General features: G+C 41.7%; 1 protein-coding gene across 3 annotated transcripts in view; it reads left to right on the forward strand.

Moving 5' to 3' along the window:
- The window catches only part of SACS (sacsin molecular chaperone), a 90,621-nt gene that overhangs the window by 56,864 nt on the left and 13,196 nt on the right, over positions 1-20,561 (forward strand). For 2 of the 3 annotated variants that reach the window (XM_087865236.1, XM_045797097.2), the window contains 4 exons: positions 4,812-4,958; positions 7,152-8,634; positions 9,261-9,352; positions 16,904-16,930. In XM_087865236.1, the coding sequence (XP_087721362.1) occupies positions 4,812-4,958; positions 7,152-8,634; positions 9,261-9,352; positions 16,904-16,930 (1,749 nt within the window). The remainder of the gene's footprint in view (positions 1-4,811; positions 4,959-7,151; positions 8,635-9,260; positions 9,353-16,903; positions 16,931-20,561) is intronic. The other variant, XM_087865237.1, reaches the window with a different exon arrangement.

The raw sequence follows: 20,561 nt of genomic DNA on the forward strand, positions 1-20,561 counted from the left end.
AAGAATGTGGGGGTCAGGGGTGCCAACCCCCGTGCAGTCAAAAATCTGTGTATAACTTCTGACTTCCCCAAAACTTAACTACTAACAGTCTATTATTGACCAGAACATCTTATCCGTAACGTAGTCAGTTAACACATATATTGTATGCTATATGTATTATGTACTGTATTCTTCCAATATGGTAAACTAGAGGGAGGAAAATGTTAAGAAAATTGTAAAAAAAAGAAAATACATTTACAGCATTTACCAAAAAAAATTCGTGTATAATCCGTGCAGTTCAAACCTGTGTTGTTCAAGGGTCGGCTATACACTTAGAGATAGGGTCTTTAAATTATTATCAGATGAGCTGATTTAAAACAAACTTGGACACATTAAAGTAGGAAGAAATCATCTTTGATACCTTTATTTATAACAAATATTTGCTCAATGCTCTTGGATATTTGAGAATGTCTCTCTCTTATGTTCAGATATAAATGTTGTCTTAGCTGGTATTATTGTCTTGGATCTTAGTTTTGTTTCCCTTTATTGATACTTAATTTTGCAAAAGAGAACTCTTCAGTCCACCTTGTTTTTGTTCTTTTTTATATAATCAGGTGACAGAAGACTCAATCTGTCAAATCAGGTGCATAGAAATGAGGAGATCTCACCCATTTTCACACCAGTAAGGATTTCAAGGATGTGGTTAATTAAGAGACACAGTGAAGGAAGTATGGAGAAGTCTTGGACTCCCAGCACCTCCTGCTAGGTCCGTTCATGCTGTGCTGGACACACCTGGGCCCACAGTTAGCGGAGGTGGCCTCTGAGTGATGCACGCAGGCCATCACCTACACAAAAGGAGCTATTTCAGTGATTAAACATGTTAATGTTTTTCTCTGATAATTAAATAGCTTGTGACTTTTTCAGGGAGTTCTGTTTCATAAATCTGTAAATTCCAGGTTTACTTATAATAAGCAAGTTCAAAAAAGTATCCCCTGGACTCCTCTGCTAGCAGATAGTGTTTTTGCCCAGAGATCTGTCATCAGCATATTTACAAGGAGATTTGGCTGGGTTCTCCCTCTCTCTCTCTCTCCCCCTATTCCCTTTCAGGAGTAAGTAGATTGCAGGGCTGCTGCTCACCTTTCCTTCCCAGATAACTAACTTCTGTCTGAGAAAATTGTCTCAAGAGGTTTATTGTTTTGTTATTTCACTCTCAGAACCAAGAGGCACCTTTTCAATCAGGGTTGATTGGGGTATTTTAAAATTGACCTGCAAGATAGAGGTGGAGATTCAGTGAGATATGAGATTAAACCTCCAGGATGAGTATGATTTCAGGATGAGTATAATCAGGGGCGCCTGGGTGGCACAGTGGTTAAGTGTCTGCCTTCGGCTCAGGGCGTGATCCCGGCGTTATGGGATCGAGAGCCCCGCATCAGGCTCCTCCGCTATGAGCCTGCTTCTTCCTCTTCCACTCACCCTGCTTGTGTTCCCTCTCTCGCTGGCTGTCTCTCTGTCAAATAAATAAATAAAAAAAATCTTAAAAAAAAAAAAAAGATGAGTATAATCAGATAATACCGTGATTAAAATCTGAAATAACTGGATTATGCCTGCTAGATACAGAAGTCAGTGAAGAGCGATGCATAGTGCTGCCTCACCGGGTTGTTTGCTGGCTGAGTGGGCTTGTCTGAGCGCCACAAGGTTTAGCACCGATTAGCCCGTGTATCAGGGCGCGCCCTGGAAGCCGGCGTTTGCGTGTGTCCGGCGCGCCCCAGAAGCTGGCGTACGTGTGTGTCCGGCGCACCCCGGAAGGCGGCGTACACATGTGTCAGGGCGTGTTCTGGAAGGCGGCATACACGTGTGTCAGGGCGTGCTCCGGAAGGCAGCGTACACGTGTGTCCGGCGCGCCCCGGAAGGCGGCATACACATGTGACAGGGTGTGTTCCGGAAGGCGGCGTACGCGTGTGTCAGGGCGTGCTCCGGAAGGCGGCATACACGTGTGTCCGGCGCTCCCCGGAAGCCGGTGTACATGTGTGTCCGGCGCGCCCCGGAAGGCGGCGTACACGTGTCAGGGCGTGTTCCGGAAGGCGGCGTACACGTGTGTCAGGGCGTGCTCCGGAAGGCGGCGTACACGTGTGTCCGACGCTCCCCGGAAGCCGGTGTACACGTGTGTCCGGCGCGCCCCGGAAGGCGGCGTACACATGTGACAGGGTGTGTTCCGGAAGGCGGCGTACGCGTGTGTCAGGGCGTGCTCCGGAAGGCGGCATACACGTGTGTCAGGCGCTCCCCGGAAGCTGGTGTACACGTGTGTCAGGCGCACCCCGGAAGGCGGTGTACACATGTGTCAGGGCGTGTTCTGGAAGGCGGCGTACACGTGTGTCAGGGCGTGCTCCGGAAGGCGGCGTACACGTGTGTCCGGCGCTCCCCGGAAGCCGGTGTACACGTGTGTCCGGCGCGCCCCGGAAGGCGGCGTACACATGTGTCAGGGCGTGTTCCGGAAGGTGGCGTACACGTGTGTCAGGGCGTGCTCCGGAAGGCGGCATACACGTGTGTCCGACGCTCCCCGGAAGCCGGTGTACACGTGTGTCCGGCGCGCCCCGGAAGGCGGCGTACACATGTGACAGGGTGTGTTCCGGAAGGCGGCGTACGCGTGTGTCAGGGCGTGCTCCGGAAGGCGGCATACACGTGTGTCAGGCGCTCCCCGGAAGCCGGTGTACACGTGTGTCCGGCGCACCCTGGAAGGCGGCGTACACATGTGTCAGGGCGTGTTCTGGAAGGCGGCGTACACGTGTGTCAGGGTGTGCTCCGGAAGGCGGCGTACACGTGTGTCTGGCGCTCCCCGGAAGCCGGTGTACACGTGTGTCCGGCGCGCCCCGGAACGCGGCGTACACATGTGTCAGGGCGTGCTCCGGAAGGCGGCGTACACGTGTGTCAGGCGCCGTCAGGAAGCCAGTGTATAGGACAGTTCCACACACGGGGGTGTTGGTCGCCTGTCTCCTTCCTTCTAGTAGCTCAGTGATGGGTCCGATGGGAGACAGTTTTGGTGTGTCGTAAACCTTGGAGAGTGAGGATGTGAGGAGGAAATTCTTTTTCATTTGAAGGACTATTTTGTTTGAATTTGTAAGAACATGCATCTGTTCTGTAACTTGACAGGTGTTTTCTAAAAGCAGCTGGGCCTCAGAGGGTTTTTGGGTTGACAGTGGAAAGGAAGGGAGGTCTTCCTCCAGGCTGGCAGCTCTGCTTTGCTCCCGGCCGGGGTTACCTCGTGTGTTCCCTGCTGGATTTCTAATTCCCTTCTGTAGACCTTCTAGTTATGCAGGTTCTTTCTGGATTCTGGCAGAGGTTCACTCTCAGTCCTGGTGTTCAGTGTTGTGAAGTTTTGTGGTCCCTGTTTCTGTGTCTTCATAGGTATTTTTAATGGACATTTGGAGTAGGCAGAACGAGACACTGTTCGCCAGATGCCCTTTTGGCCCAGTTATAGTTAGCTGTTGATGATTAAGATACTAATTTTATTAAGATTCCTATAATAATATTTTGCTAATCATAAGTACTTAACATGTCATATCCCACTAATGATTACAACAGTCACGGTATCTGACTGTTTAGGCCTTTACTCTGCTAGGCATTGTGCTGGGCCCTCATTTGTACTGTGTCATTTGAGCCTCCACACTTTGCGAGGCGACATTGTTCTCATCCTTATTTTACAGACTAGCAGTTGAGGAGACTGAGCCTTAAAGACTTTCGTTTGCCCGAAGTGATGAGTTGGTAATGGTAGAATTGGGTCAGAAATCTGGAGTCCACTTCAGCCCCTGCATGCTCCTCCTCGGAAAGGCCTCGGCAGTCTTGGCTACTTTCCTATCCATCCTTAGACTATTTTACACACAGCACCAGGCCATTTTTTGTAAAACAAAGGATGGCCAGCATCCTCATATCTGAGCTTGAATTTATAGGCACGTGAAGAGAAGCTTCTGGGGGTGCTGGAAGGTTCTCTGTGTTCATTTGGATGACATTTCCACAGGTTTATTTGCTTTGTAAGAATTCATCAAGCTGTGCACTTAAGATCTTTGCACTTTATATAAATTATTTTTAAATATAATTAATTACTATAGTTGAACATAGTCAAAGAATGTTAGAGATTCTGAAGTTTCAAAAAGTGGTGTTCCAAGAATATTTTGAATGATAAAGTCACATTATAAATGCAAATATTTTGAATTATAAAGATAACCTTTTAAAAGAACTACTTTGAAGACAGGGTAGTAGTATTCTGAAGTGCTGATTTTAAAATTTGTCACATTAATGGTTATTTTAGTTACACAGGTAATGCCTTGTATAGAAAAATCCACAGGCTGACAAAAACAGAAACAAACAAGGTGATTATTAACATGACTAAAGGATTATTTTTCTCTTTATGAAAAAATATATTAACAAGGTTTTTTTAGATAGCAAGTCTCCTTAGTACATTTATAGGTTATCCTGTTTACAAAATGATTTAAATATGCCATTTAGGAACAAATTTTATAAAGTAATACTATACTCTGATTAACTTCCTCATTTGCTCTGTGGTTTGGATGTCTAAGTATCATAAAATCCTTCATTTTTCCTTTTTGGAGTTCTGGCCAGCAATCATTTTTTTTTCCTGCTAGTTATTTTTTACCATTAGTTTGTGTTTTTACTTTTATTGTGAAAATCAGAATTATCATGCAGAATTCAGTCATTCCATTCACTTCTTTCTATCTTCCCATGGAATAAGCAGTTTTATGTAGAGGAAGCTCTTGACAGAGGACTGAACACCACAGCTTACTTCTTTCTGAATACTGCATGTGCGCTTTAACACGCAGGGCCGGCTCTGTATGTATACAACAATGCAGTTTTCACCCCAGAGGACTGGCATGGCATTCAGGAAATAGCCAGAAGCAGGAAAAAGGACGACCCCCTGAAGGTTGGAAGATTCGGAATCGGGTTTAATTCTGTCTATCATATAACAGGTATAGTATTTAGTTTTTGAGTCACGGTTGTGAAAATTATTTTAACCTATATTTTGTAATTTATTTGGTTAACTTTGGAGATGATACTTTGAAATTCATCTTTTCCAAATTTTCTGGTGGCAGCCAGAAATATGCCAGTGAACTATCCATGTTTTCTAAAGTTACCATGGTCGATACACCAGAGCTTCATCATGTGATGCTAAAAGTTAATGTCGTGATCCGATGGGATCAGTGTAATATTATATAGTATGTTATCTTACATGAGGTTTGAAATGTAGCTCTTGAAATGCCTATATAAATTGTTCCTACTCTAAAAAAATTTTACACTGAATATCTTTGAGTCAGACAAACATTTTCACAGATTTTCTTGTACATATTTTTAATTAGGAGATTAAAGAGGAAAGTATAATACTCAGTAGAATTGAATAACAAAGTGAAGATCTTTGATTCTGGTTTCTCAACATTTTCCTGATAAAAATTTTGCTCTTCTTTAACTTTTGAGTATTTTAAAGATTACTTTGAAATCATGTTTTGAATCTAGACAGAATATGAGGATTCTGGTTCATGGGTACAATAGGAAGTACATGAAACTTTTGGTGTAGACATCTCTAAGAGTAGTTGGCTATTCTTCCAGAGTCAGAGCTCTCAGTTTTTATTTACTGTAGTTTGTGCTAAGAAGTTTTTTTTAATGGGATTGGCACTTGCTATGGTTTAGTTTCAAACTCTGTTTGCATTTTGAACTTGCAGGAGGAGAGACTGAGCTAGCTGGCAGAGCTATAGCTATAGCTAGGGTAACCATATAACTAACTGTTCACACTGGAACACTCAGCAGAGTGGAAGACGGTGGTATCATTCTCAAACTGCTCGTCTGAATTGGAGCTGCAAGTGGGATGTTGGGTCACCCTCACTATAGTCCAGTTGTAGTAAGCGTCTATTTTGATTGCATTTATATTATTATAATATATTGTGTAATGTAAATTATATGTTAAATCATATCTCACAGTATTGTGTAACAACTATACACGAATGTTAATGTTGATGTGTTTATTTATGAGTTACCCCTCAGGCCTGTGACGTGTGGAAGTTTTAAAATTTTATGGGGGCACATAGGTGAATTGCATAAGCATGGAGACTGTCGTACAGGAATGAATTGTTTAGTCAGAGAGTCTAGCTGACTGCCAGCATCTGCAAATCACTGTGGATTTGTTTGTTCCCTGTTTGCGAATGAGCACGGTTATGTGGGACGGTATTAACTGGAGTGCTGTGCTCTAATCTGAGGATTTGCGAAGGTCATGCATTATGCTTTACAACTGTCAGGAATCTCTCTGATGTAATTTCAGTAACGGGAGTGCAGATGTGATGTAAAGGGAGTGCAGACGAGAGTGCCATCCCACCACTGTTGATGGATTTAGCGGCTGGGTTGGTGGATGTTACATTTCCTACTTAAAATACCTGGAAGTTTAGGAGTCCGTGGTTGTGACAGCTCAGCCTGCTGAAGTCCATAGCATCTGACATTCCTAGTTTTTCTGCCTCTGTGGAAATATTATTCTTTCTGTGGTTGAGAAACAGGTGAAACAGTTGCTATTGGTTTTAGGAGCCATGCTACATAAAAAATTTGTCTCTTGCAGCATTACGCTTAGGTTCCGTGTGGTGAGGTGTGCTCAGCATGAGAGGCACAGGGGTGGAGGCGAACTGTGGTGTGGGGGGGGGGCTTGTTGTAGACTCACCCCAGGGCTTTTGCTCACCAAGTAACACGGTGGGCAGAGTCACCTGTGCGGTGATTTCTCTCCCCCTCTTTGCAGAGGATCTGTGGTTGAAATGTTTGAGTGTAGGATGCAACTCTTTGTATAATTGAGTTCAGGTGGCTGTGGGGGCCGAGTATAAATATCCAGATACCCTTTACATATGTTAATTGTTTAGTAGGTGTTTGAAGATTTAGCTTACGTTTTCACAGTAAGCATTTAAAGTTTCTCTGCCTTGTATTTACTGAATCAAAAGAGAATCGTTAGATTTCATGTTCAGAGAATCAAATTTCTGAGCTAAATTTAGTTTGATTTTAGATAAATCTGTGTTTGAGTCACTTTACGGTTTATGCTTTTCCACATATAATATTTTGATAGCAATTATACATTGTAATTATAATTGTCCATTAAATTTCAGAGTTGATCGTGACTGTTGAATTTTTCTTCACAGATGTTCCTTGTATCTTTAGTGGTGACCAGATTGGAATGCTAGATCCTCATCAGACACTTTTTGGTCCGCATGAATCAGGACAATGTTGGAACCTCAAAGATGACAGCAAAGAAATTAGTGAACTTTCAGACCAGTTTGCACCATTTATTGGTATTTTTGGAAGCACCAAGGAAACGTTTGTAAATGCCAATTTTCCAGGAACGTTTTTCCGTTTCCCTCTTCGCCTACAACCTTCCCAGCTTAGTAGTAACCTCTACAATAAGCAGAAGGTTCTTGAGCTGTTTGAGTCTTTCAGGGCAGATGCAGACACAGTGCTGCTCTTCCTAAAAAGTGTGCAGGATGTCTCCTTACACGTCCGAGAGGCCGATGGAACCGAGAGACTGGTGTTTAGGGTAACTGCTAGTGAGAATAAGGCCCTGAAACATGAGAGGCCCAATTCTGTAAAGATCCTGGAAACTGCTATAAGTAATTATTGTAAAAAAATTCCAAGCAATAGCATAACCTGTGTAACATATCATATAAATATAGTTTTAGAAGATGAGAGTACTAAGGACGCACAAAAAACGTCTTGGCTTGTGTGTAACAGTGTGGGTGGGCGAGGGATTAGTGGTAAACTTGACTCTTTAGCTGATGAATTGAAATTTGTCCCAATCATTGGAATAGCCATGTCTTTGTCAGGAGATGATGAAGAAAAAGGAGCAATAGCTGATTTCTCAGGAAAAGCCTTCTGCTTTCTTCCTTTGCCGCCGGGTGAGGAAAGCAAAACAGGCCTCCCAGTTCACATCAGTGGGTTCTTTGGCCTGACTGACAATCGCAGAAGCATAAAGTGGCGAGAGCTGGATCAGTGGAGAGACCCGGCAGCTTTGTGGAATGAATTTCTTGTTGTGAACGTTGTCCCTAAAGCCTACGCAACTCTGATCTTAGATTCCATAAAACGTCTGGAGACAGAAAAGAGCTCCGATTTTCCCTTGTCGGTTGACATCATCTATAAGCTTTGGCCCGATGCGAACAAAGTCAAGGTGCACTGGCAGCCGGTGTTAGAGCCTCTGTTTAACGAGCTGTTCCAGAATGCAGTGATGTATTCCATTAGCAACCACTGGGTCAAGCTGGAGCAGGCCTACTTCTCAGAACTGGACGAAAGTTTGGAATACACAAAAACCGTTCTCAACTACCTCCAGAGCTCAGGGAAGCAGATTGTCAAGGTACCGGCCAATCTTGCTGCTGCCGTTCAGCTCGCTGCCTCCAGCCCCAAACCTGTGAGGAAGGTGACGCCCGCGTGGGTGCGGCAGGTGCTGAGGAAGTCTGCGCACCCGGGTGATGCCCAAGACAAGCTTCACCTTCTGGAATTTGTGCTTTCTGACCAAGCCTACAGTGAACTCCTGGGGTTGGAGCTGCTACCTTTACAAAACGGAAATTTTGTGCCCTTCTCCTCATCTGTATCAGATCAAGATGTTATTTATATTACCTCAGAAGACTATCCAAGGTAGAGCTCACGCTTCTGCAGTGCTTGTTTCCCTCCTCCCACCCCCACATACGTCTAGAGTCCTTTATTGTGAAATTCGTCAGTCATCATCAGTGTAGATTTTATAGTCAGGAAAACTTTTGCAGAAATACTTTGTTAAAATATGAAAGGGTATATTTTTACATTCTAAAGTGAAAAAGCATTCAGATGTTAATGAGCCAGAAAGTTATCGAACAGTTGTTTCTCTTGGAAATCTCAATAACAGAACACTGAAAACAGTTCTAAAGTGCTAATAATGAAGTAAGATTAAGTCAATAATGAATTATTTTGATGAAATTGAATTTAATGGGAATAGTACATTAAGGAACTCTTGATAACTGAGGATGTGTATGACATCTCAGAAAATAAAGTTAATTGCATTCTAAGATGTTTAGACTATTCTGGACTTGGATATGGTACATGATGCTACCGTGTTTTAAAGTGAAGCCTAGATAATATTCGATCAAAAAGTATTGTAGTGTGATTTGGTACGTGCATTATAATTTATGTAATATAGTACATTTAACTGATTTGAAATTATGTAATAGAATTTCTTTATCTTAGAATTGTTAGAAGGTTACGATTGCTGTGTTTCTTTCACTTTTTAGGTCCCTTTTCCCAGGTCTTGAAGGAAGGTTCATTTTGGACAGCTTGAAGCCTCACCTTATAGCTGCTTTAAAGGAAGCTGCCCAAACCCGAGGTATTATAGTTGCTTAGTCTTTTTTTTTTTTCCCACAATAAACCTATTGCTAAAAATATAAATATTTTTTATAAGTTTTCTGTGAAGTTGAACCAGTATGAAATTGCCAGGAGTTATCTATTCTAGACCTATAAGTCAACACTTTCAGATGGTTCAACCTAATGTAATTGTTATATTCTAAGGCATTTCATTGCTAGATTCTGACATCTAAAAGAATCCAAAGGTAGGTGTTGTATTTCAAAACCTCTCCTGTCAGGGTAGGGTGGTATGCATTTACGGTAATTTCTTACACAGCTTTTTTTTTTTTTTTTATTAAAGATTTTGTTTATTTATTTGTCACAGAGAGAGAGAAAGAGCACAAGCAGGGGGAGCGGCAGGCAGAGGGAAAAGCAGACTCCCCGCTGAGCAGGGAGCCTGACTCAGGGCTTGATCCCAGGACCCTGGGATCATGACCTGAGCTGAAGGCAGATGCTTAACTGACTGAGCCACCCAGACATCCCTTACACAGCTTTTTAATGCTTTCCCATTTCGTTTCTCATGTGTACCCCCAGTCTCATATCTTGTAGCCCATGTAATAGTGAGCACAGCTGTTGTTGGTTGGATCGGACAGAGGAAGGAGGGAAAGAGGATTGGTTCAAGGTCAGAAGCTAGTGTGTGCCTGGAGCTCAGGGCTTGCCCCTGCCAGCCTTGTGTTGCCCACACCACCCAGTCCTTCAGAGTTTCGTGTGGCAGTGCTGGCTCAGCTCCGGGTATTGCAGACTGATGGCAGTGTCAGGAAAGGGGACTCTTGAGGTCTTGGCAAGGGATGAATGTCCTTTATTGAGAATCTTTTTAGGGAAAGACAGAGTGGTCTGGGGGGAAAACCAGCATGGGTCTCAGTTTAATAGTATCCTTAAACTTTTGTGAGCATCCTTTCCCTTATATAACCATTGTCTGAACTCTTTCTAAGTTAGATACTGTCCTGAAAAATTCTGGATTTGTCCCATCGGTTAAGGTTATAAAGCATATTTCTTGTGGTGTGTCTTTTATAGCATATGCTGTTTCTTTTGAAGGATAATGACTAAAGGAAAAGTTGCTAATCATTATACATCTTTATTCATTTAAATAAAAGTGAAAGGAGTTGGAATGGGGGAGGTGAACTAAGGATGAGCCCATGTAAGACTAAAGGAAGAAGAGTCTGCAGTGCTGTTACCATAAGGATCTGTAACTGTGAGCTAGGAAGTGGATATTGATCTTTCCACTAGCTAGATGATTCACTTAGTTGGGAATGGTCGTCTTCAGAGTAGCCTTTTCTGGAAGTCTAACCTTAGATTCCTATAACTCTGCTGTTCTGTGTTCCAAAATTTTAGAAATCCTTATTTTTCAAAATCTGTATTATAGTCTTGTATAAAAACTTTACATTGCAATATAATGCACATACATATATAATAATGAAAAGTACATATATCATAAATGTAGGCTCAATACAATTTTACAAACACACCTAGGTCAAAACCCAGAAGATTGCCCACACCCAGACCCCATCTCAGGCCTTCTCCAGTCCTATCCGCTCACACCGTGATCCTGGCATTGAGTAGCACAGAGGAGCTGAGCTGGTTATTTGCTTTCTGGAAGGGGAATCATGCAGTGGGTGTGGTGTGTCTGTGTCTTTGACTTGCTCTTATCCATCCAGGTTGTCTGAGTTGTAGATCCTTCTTTCTCGTGTGATGTATTACTTTCTTTTGAAGAGAATGTTTTTGTTAATGGCCAGTAGTTTCTCGGGTGGATGTAGATTTGGAAATCAGCCCAGTTATTCAAGTTATTCAGAACCAAATCAGGTGCAAAGGGTACAAGTCCTACAGAATAATACTGCTTTTACTCAAAACTTCTCAGATACCTGTGGCACAGGGCACGGCCACAGCTTGCTTGTCTAGCCTTACGGGGATGGGGGTACCTGTCGTTATATGTTTAGGAATGAGTTAAATTTATACATTTACTTAGATAATTTGACATTTTTATAAAGTTGAGTCTTCCCACTTTGTGTGTCTTTTCATTTTCTCATCTACTATGGATTCTGATTTGTTATTTTGGGATTATACCATAAGCACTGTTTTGTTTCTGGCTCTTGGTTAATTTTCTCTGGACTGTTACACTGGATGGGTCGGGTTGACTCTTTGTTTGTCACTCATAATGTGTAGCTCGGTTCTCCCAGAAATTGTCTTCAAGGTCACTTTTCTTTATCTCAGTTTAAGTTTAGGCTACCATTCTCATGATTATTTAGTAATCCTGACCTCTAACCTTTTCAGTATTCTATCTGGCCATATGGGTAATGGGTAACTGCCTCCTGGGCATCTTCCCTATTATTTTTGTACTATTAGTTCCAGGAAAAAATTAGTTTTTGATATTCATTTGTTTCCTTGAACAGTTTTAATGTTTTGGGAGCATTATGATGTGGAGGCTGATGAGGACCCAGTAAGTGACACCCTTGCTTTGCTTTTCTGAGAGCTGAGTCGGCGAAGAGATGCCCAGAGAGGAGTCCAGCAGATAAACGTCACAGATCACCCCTGACATCCTGATGGTGTTGGAGATCATGACTGATGGCAGGCAGCTTGCTTCTGCCCTTGCTCCAGAATCATCCAGATTAGCTCACTGGTCTAGACACAGGCAGCGTGGGAGACCCCAGCTGCCCTGCACGGGCTGCCCCTGCACAGCACAGTGTAGGAGGAGCCACCCCTGATGACTTCTTGGGAACATGCAGGTCCTTTTCTGAAGTGACCAATCAGATATGCTACTCCATGTTCTGGTGGCATGAGCAGTCGGGGGGCATTAGTAAGTGTGGGAGAAGAGAGGCCACGTGCTATTTATGGAGCTCCCTTCATATGGTAGGGAGCATCATACGTATACAACATTTGGTTTTTTATTTATTATTTTATCTTTTTTTGCTCTAAATAATGATTATGTGGCTGTTTCGCTGGCATAGAGCACTGTGGACTTCTCTTTACTGATTCTCAGTAACAACAGATTGCCCAGTTTTGAAAGTACTGCTGCCCAGAATTGAAACATGAGGTTTTTTTTCTCTGCAGTGGGTACGTCTTTAATTTCATTGCTCGGGTAAAATCTGTCTTATTATTTGAGAGTTTTACTCGTATTGCATTTAGAATACTGAGCTAAATATCAAGAACTGCTTGTATTTTCACTGTTTGCCTCTACTGCCCGTTTATTGTTAGCTTTAAACATTGTTTCAGTCTTTCCCTTTCTGGGGAAAACAGAACAAACTTGACTTTTGATTTCCTTTCTTGCATTCTGTCCTGGTCCATCTTCTAGAAAGAGTAGGATATGCTTATGGGCTGCACCTGCTCATCATCTGTTATCATTGCAAATGAACCTTTGCTTCTGTTAGATTTGCAATAAAATTGCCTGGCTGAGGTCACCAATTAATGACTTTTTTATTGTTAAATTCTGTGGACTTTTGTTGTTGCTTTTATGTGATCCCTCTGAAGCTTAGATGCTATTGCTCATGCCCTTTCTGAACGCCCTGGCTTTTATGGCATCATTCTCTTTTGGTGTCCTTATGCTTCTTTGCCTGCTCCCCAGAGTTATTTGTGAATTCCTATTCCTGAGTTTATCCTTGAGTATGGGCTAGTGTAGGAGCCCTCACTCACCTCTTCCATTTTGCTTTCACTTTCTTTGAGTATCCCCACCCAGCCCAGGCACCTGCCGCCATGCCTGTGGAAGGACCACTGCATCTCCCGTTGCCATCCCAGTGTCAGGAGGGGTGGTGTAGTGTAGTGGTTACGTGCCTGAGACTTTGTAGTCACACAGATCTGAACTGACACCTGACTTCTCCATTGTGTGACTCTGGACAAATTAGCCAGCCTCTCTGAGCCTGTATTTCCCAATCAGTAACAAGGTAATACAGTAACATCCTTCCATGAGAGTCTGTCTGAAGCCCTTAAGATTCAATGATATCCAGTGCAAGATTGCTTTATTACAAGGTTAAAGAAATGAGAGTAAGGGTTGAGTCAAGGATGGCAGGCAGTCACAACTTTCTAATTGAGTTTTATCCAGTTTTGCCATATCGCAGCAGGGCAGATTATCGAAAAGCACTGTTGTATTGTTACTCATGGTGGTCGTTACTTTGGCGATCACATGATGCATACGTCATATGTACAGTTCAACACGATAATGGGCACATAAGGACACTGACGAAATGGCTGCTATTATTTTGCACTTGGAGTTCTGTAAGTGTCTCGAAATCAACATTTTCACGACTTGAGTCCTCATCCTCTTCTTAAATCTCTTTCCCCTGCTTCCCAGCTCTCTGGTTTAGGCTTTCTCTTCCTGTGCTGCCTCTGTCGTAGCGTAGGTCCCTCCTCACAGATTCACTCGCTCCAGTACTCACTCTTCACCCGATCATGTCCCTCCCCTGCTCGGCATCAGAGGACACTGATCCTTTCAGGTTGGACTTGGTCTTGTTCCTGTGGGTGACAGGGCTTTCTGTGATTGTGAACTCGCCATCTCGTTGGCTTTGGTTGATTCAATGTCCTCCTCCTGTACTCGCCATCGCAAGCACTTGTGGATTGATAAACTTACCACTCTATCCATCTCATGAGAGCAGAGACACTTGTCACGACCATGTAGCACGGGAACTGCTTCAGGGTGGGTGCTTGGTAATTGTTTTTATCTGAATGAAAGCTTTCTCATGTCTGTTTTTTGTATGTGGTGTTCCTTTTGCTTAGAACACTCTCTCCATCCTCCACTTTGCTGCTCTGACTTGGATTCATCCTTTACACTCTAGCCCACACATGTTCTCCAAGAGGTTGCCTTTCACGTGGGCTGCCTCACGCCCACCCCTGCCCTGCACCTCTGAGGTAGATGCCCCTGCTTTGCTCAGGGTTCTCAGTACATAGTCCATTCAGTCCTCTCTGACTTATCATGCTCATAATTTTACTCTGCTAGACTGTAAAATCCTTGAGAGGAGGGACCATCTCTTACTTTGTTTTTGTATTTCCAGTGCCTGCTTGACAAGTCTGGTTGGACATGTTCATGCTGCCACATGCTGGGCTGGGGATGGTGTTGCAGGGGACAGGGGCACAAAGATGAAGAGGGAAATAAATCCCTGGGATTGTGCCTGTGATTTACTGTTAACTTTTCAGATGAGTATCTTCTGTCCTCTTACTTGTTCTCCATAACTGTGAGACAATCGAGTATATATTGTCCTCTTCATTTGAGTTATTTGAGTGTTAAGTTACTTGAACAAATGCTTGACTATCAGAATTTGGGGAATAGTTAGAAGAGAGGGTAGATGGGTTTGGGAGGAAATAAATAGAAAAAACAGTTATATCAGACAAATGGTAGGAGTGCCTGATAGGTTAGCACCAGGATCCTGTTTATATTTGAAATATTTTTAATATTTACTTATTACATATGCCCCCCCCCAGCTCTGTTTCATGACCAAAGACTTCTAGTAATCATTTGTATAAATTTCCCGTGTGTACCAGGCATTGTGTTAGATGGAGATAATGTGAAGAATAACAGTGAAGGGGCTTACAGTCCAGTGGGGACAGCAATGTAAATAATACTGCCATTTAGTGGGATGTGTCCTGTGTCAAATACTGAGAATAGGGTCTGTATGAGGAGGGGGTGGCAGGTTGGGGGCCCTCACAGAGGAGCTGGCATGTGTTCTATCTCAGATGTTCAAGGGAAAGACCGCAAACATCATGGCTGGAGGGATGGCATGTTCACCTGTCCATGCTGACACTACTTTGTGATGATTTACGGTATTCATTGCAGAGACGATCTCATAGGTGTATGTAAATCTTCAGAAGTAGCAATTTCAGGTGCCAACCTCAGGTACATAGATGAGCAATAATCCAAAGATTTTGGTGTAAGATTTGTTCCATGAGGATGTTCTGGGTTACTACTTCACAGCCACCTGTCTAACAGAAGGGCCCTGTCTTAGGAAGTCTCCCAACCGCACCCTTGCCTTCCTTCAGGTGGCCATTATGTCTCACCTGGAGTACGGGACTAACCTTGAAAGTCTTCCCACAACCATTCTTGCCTCTCTAGTTAGCACAACAACAGTACTGCTATGATTATCTTTCTTAAATATTGTCCTGCTTTTTATCTGAAGATCTTTCAAAGGCTTCCCCTTTTTCCTTGGAATAAGGGCCAAAATCCTTAACATTTCTTATGAGGGCCTTCATTATGTGGCTCCATTTCTGGGTGTTAAAAGGTGCCTGGAATCCAATTCATGGAAAGGATATATCAGTATTTGCTATTATTGTGATTATTATTAATAATCTCTTTTATTGTTTCCCTTGATCCTTCTCATATTTGGGAGATGGCCTGTTCTTTTCCTCCCTTAGGTGTTGTATGCCTCGTTTCCTTTGCCCGCCTATCGCACTCTCATGCTCATCTGTCTCTTGGCCCATGTGTCCTCATGGTACACTGAGCCCCTCATACCACTTGTGCCCCACCCATGTACCTGTTTCATCATTTATAATAATTTATCTAATACCTGCCTTCCCCATTAGACTATAAGACATGGTCTGAGGTCATGTATCGTGTTTATTTCTGTCTCTAGCACTGAGTCAATATTGACTGACAGAATGTCTCTAAAGTAATTGGAAGGATGTTCAGATTAGAAGAGTTTAAATTCCATTGGTAAGAGCATGGGCTCTGTGTTAGCTGCCAAGGGTAACCTAATGTAGCCAAACACACAAACATCACACAGAGCTATGGAGTAGTGTACCTGAGCCAGGAAATGACTTGCTTCAGGCAGAGGAGAGGTTAGATGGCCATGGAGGAGTCTTTGATGTTTGATATTATAGGTAGTTACCATAAGCAAGCAGTGGAAATATATGAGAAAACCTCCCTTTCTTTATCATAGAGTCCGAATTATACTTACTTTATAGATATACTCCAAAAATTGAGGACTTACTTTGTAGAATGGAGTGATTTACTTTGTAAATTAGCTGTCTTCCCTTTCTTAATTATTATTATTATTTTTTTAAGAGGCAGGGGGGAAGGGTAAAGGGAGGGGAGAGGGAGAATCTCAGTCGGGCTCCATATGCAGTGCAAGGCCCGAAGTGGGGCTCAGTCTCATGACCCTGAGATCATGACCTGAGCTGAAATGAAGGGTCAGATGCTTAACTGACTGAGCTGCCCAGGCACCCTTCACTTTCTTAATTCTTATCTGGAATATCTGAATATCACATGATAATCATCTGTACAAAAAACGTATTGGGAGCTTATCAAATGACTTTATTTTGCTGTTGAAATGTAATTTATACATACAAAGTTCATATTCCTTTCTCCTTTGCTTTCTTTCTGAATTAAGATTTCCCACCCATTATGTAGTTTGGATTTAGTTTGCATTGAAATACATTTTTAAATCTTAAATGTATATTCTGCTATATTTGGAGTTTTGTTTATGGCTTTTCTTTTACATAATGGTGTGTAAGATTCCATAGACAGTGCTATCTTAAGATGTAGAATAATTTCTGTAGCCATCATGTGAAATTGTGACAATTCTGGCTTTTTCTAAGATTGGATTTAATTATATTCTAGCACAACAACTTCTCTGGGGATATTCAGGTATGGTAACTGACTAAATGTTGTATTTATTTGTAGCCTGATGTTTTTTGTTCATTTGATTCTTTGGATCTTGTTTTTTCATTTATTGAAGTAGCTAGAGATTATGTTAACTTTTTTTTTGTTTTTTTTTTCTCTGGTGCTGATTAAAGGAGAGAGGAAACTATATCAATATAGGTATATGGGTGGTGGTTGTACATACCACAATAAAACCATATTTAAATGATTTGAAAACATTTCATAGAACATTTGGTCTCAAAGAATTCTGCTGAAATTTGTATTTTAAGCTGTGGTTTTTAATGGGAAAGTGTGAATGAATGCACCTCTCTTACATGATACACATAAATATTGAGATTAGAAAGTGTAGAGGGGACCCAGTTCTGGGATCTGTGACCGTGAAGGGAGGAGGCTTTCTGGGCCCCACAGTGGTGTCGGGCTTACCGTGGCGCAGGTGGGAATGGCAGCCCCTTTACTTGGCACACTAAGGAAAGTAAAGTGGCTAACACAGCTTTCATTCGGGACAATCGGCTGATTGTTCTTACAGTGCCTAGTGTGTCATTTTGTTGACTTTTTTTTTAAATAAAAATATTTTGACTCAGCTGGTATTATTTTCCCCCAGTTCATGTTTCACTTGGAAAATGAGAGGATGTAAGATTTGCTTTACGGAAATTGTTTTTATGGTATATATTATTTTTGGAGTCAGTCAGTTCTTTGAAGTAAGCTGTACCCATATTCAAATTAATTGAGAAACCAAGTCATTGTTATATTGATGATTCCTATTAATACTAAATTTGGTTTCTAGCTCGTTACTTTTAGTATATGTTTTTAAACTCCAATGTATCCTAGATTTTAAGGTATAATCAAAGAGGAAAACAAAATGGTGGTAGGAGTAGGCTGTGTAGTTATCATATGCCCTGGGGATGCTCTGGGTAATGGCAGTGACCTCTCCCCTTGTCTCATGGCATCTCCTTTTCTAGATGAACACTAGGGACACTAGGAAGGCAGGATGCCAGTGTGAGCTTCTTGAGAAGAAATTTGGCCACCAGTGGATTTTTGAACCACACTGGCAGGCTCCACGTTAGAGTGGATGTTTCTTCTGCACCCCCATGGTTCTCGCGGTGCTGCCGCTAGAAATGCCCGGTGCCAGATGGAGTGCTTGGTGGGCAGACACGCGCTTTCCTTTCCTTCCTTGGTTTCTTTCTTTTCCCATCTTTCTTTCTGTTTCTGGGAAGATTTGACTCGTGTAGCTTACCATTGAATGGATTTCCACTCTGTCACACATGTATTTACAAAGAGATTTGGCTCTTTGTACTCATCAACCATCAAAGCTGCCACTGCCCCTTTCTGTACAAGAAAAGCGTAAAGAGCTGTTGCTGTGCTTACGGCCTCAGATGCTCAGAGTCAGCCGTCTGCGACTCCAAAGGAGTCTGGTCAAGTATAGTGAGCCCCCAGTCAGTGAAAGCATTCAGAACTAAGATTTCTTGGCTAAGTAAATGTTGAAGTAATCTATAATATCCTAGCTTCATCTCTGTCAAAAATCTTTCTCAAAGTTACTACTGAATATAAACATGCAAATAAATATAAACAAAAAACATAGTTCAGTCTTTAAAGAGTGATTCAGTGTGTTGATGTTTTTTATTTTGAACAGATCGTTAGTAAAACAAAAACTACTCTTAGAAGGGTTATTTCTGAAATAATCATGTCTGATAATAGTTTAGATAAAACATTTCTGTCTCCAGGAACACTTTCAGTACTGTCGAGTTGACCTCTTTTGACAGTGCTGATGATTTTTAAGGCTAGGACAACAAATACACAGTCATTTATTAAAATGCTATAAAAATTATTTTGCCAATGCTGTTGGAGGTGCTTTACCATTTCAGTGGCTTTCTAACCTAAGACATGAAGACTTTTCTGTGTTAACATTTATACTTCAGGGTGAAAAGCTGAAAGCTTAAATACAAACTAAATAGAAATCAGGACTTCAGATTGAACCCATCTAAGTACTTAGAATTGTGTCTTAACTTCATTTTCTCTCTCCTTTATTTTTCCTTACGTTTTTTCAGTTGAGCATGACTGGTGTGTTAGTTGCATGTTATATGTGGTGTGGGTGTTTTCTTGGTATTTTATTTATCCATTGATATTAGATATTTTTCCTGAAGGTGGGTATAGTTTTATAAATTGCCAGTTTCACACAGGGATACTAGACAACGTTATCTACCAAATGCACGTCATGTGGCCAGTATTAACGTAGAGCACAGGGTGTGCACATTTAATGTTTTGTTTTCAGAGTGTTCTGAATTTTAATTTCTAACTCTTTTTTGTATCTTTGGTATTATATCCTTGCCTTTCTTATGATTTGGATATTCTACTAATTCAATTCAGTAAGCATTTTTTTAGAACATTGTTGTTAAAACTTAATTATTAAAAATTATATTTTAATGGGACTCACAGGTCAAGGAGACTGTACTAGTCAGACTACTGACAAGATTTTATGATTTCCTAAATGTTACTACTGGATTTACCCTAAATCACACATGTAGAAACTGAAGATATTCAGAATTTGGGTATTGACATCTTCCAAAAGTTGCAAAATTGTGTCCTTGCTTAAATTTCTGTGGCAGTAATTTTAAAATGTCTTATTGTAGCACGAAAGATAATTTTCTTGGTAGAAGGTAAAGTTATCTTCCCGACGTGTAAGACTGTGAAATAAGCGTGTCCTTTCTTGGTTAAAAAATAGTGATGTACCCAAGTTTCAAAGGGCTTGAGACCCTCTTTCATAATTTTTTTAAATTAGTCTTTTTAAGAGTCTGGAAATTGTATGTACATAGGAAGTTAAAATTGTTAGTTTTCCACAAGATTGAATTTGAGATGCTTTTTATTTCTCTATATGGGCTAACACATACCTATAGGTATATAGTGTTCTTTTCCTATTGATATTTTAAATACTCTGAATCGTAAAATATACTTAGAAATAATGTTATTTTCTGGACCAGTGGTTAAAAATCAGCAAAAATCTTTTTCCCTAGACGAAATCTTATTAGTTTCCTCACTTATAAAACATCTAGAAGTAGAGCTGCTTGGTGGAGGACAAGCCCTGTCTCTGCAGCAGTGCCGAGCTACTCCCGTTTCCTTGTCCCTGAGGCATTTCTGCAAAATCCCAGGGCTCCGAAGAACACACTTTAATAAATAAGTAGTAAATAGCCAGGTAAAAGCTTCCTTGGACAAGCTGTGAATATGTCCCTACCTGAGCATGTAAATGGAGCAGTCTTGGGACCAGAACTTCATCCCCATTCTTTTTCCAGAGAGAAATCAGGTCCTAAAAAGATTAAGTGACACCTACCTTACACGTCTAGTTTTAGTGAGTGGAAGGAAAGTCTATAAGTGTTCTCGCTGCCTCAGCTTCAGAGAGTGTTGGTCATCTGAGACAGGGACTCCAATCTCCTGCCCCTCTCTTCCTCCCATGCAGCCACGTTTCCATACTGGAAACAGGAAGAAAGGAAATTCATATCGGGTTTGCTTATAAATTGCTTATCCTTAAATAGAATGGTACTTAGTTAAGCTATACCCACATTTTCTTTGGTGCTTTTATTTGTGGACAACCACTAAAAATTATTTTCCATGTTGATTCCATTTG

This window comes from Ursus americanus, chromosome 10, assembly GCF_024610735.1.
Source record: "Ursus americanus isolate L20-20 chromosome 10, mUrsAme1.1.p, whole genome shotgun sequence".
NCBI classification, from domain to species: domain Eukaryota; kingdom Metazoa; phylum Chordata; class Mammalia; order Carnivora; family Ursidae; genus Ursus; species Ursus americanus.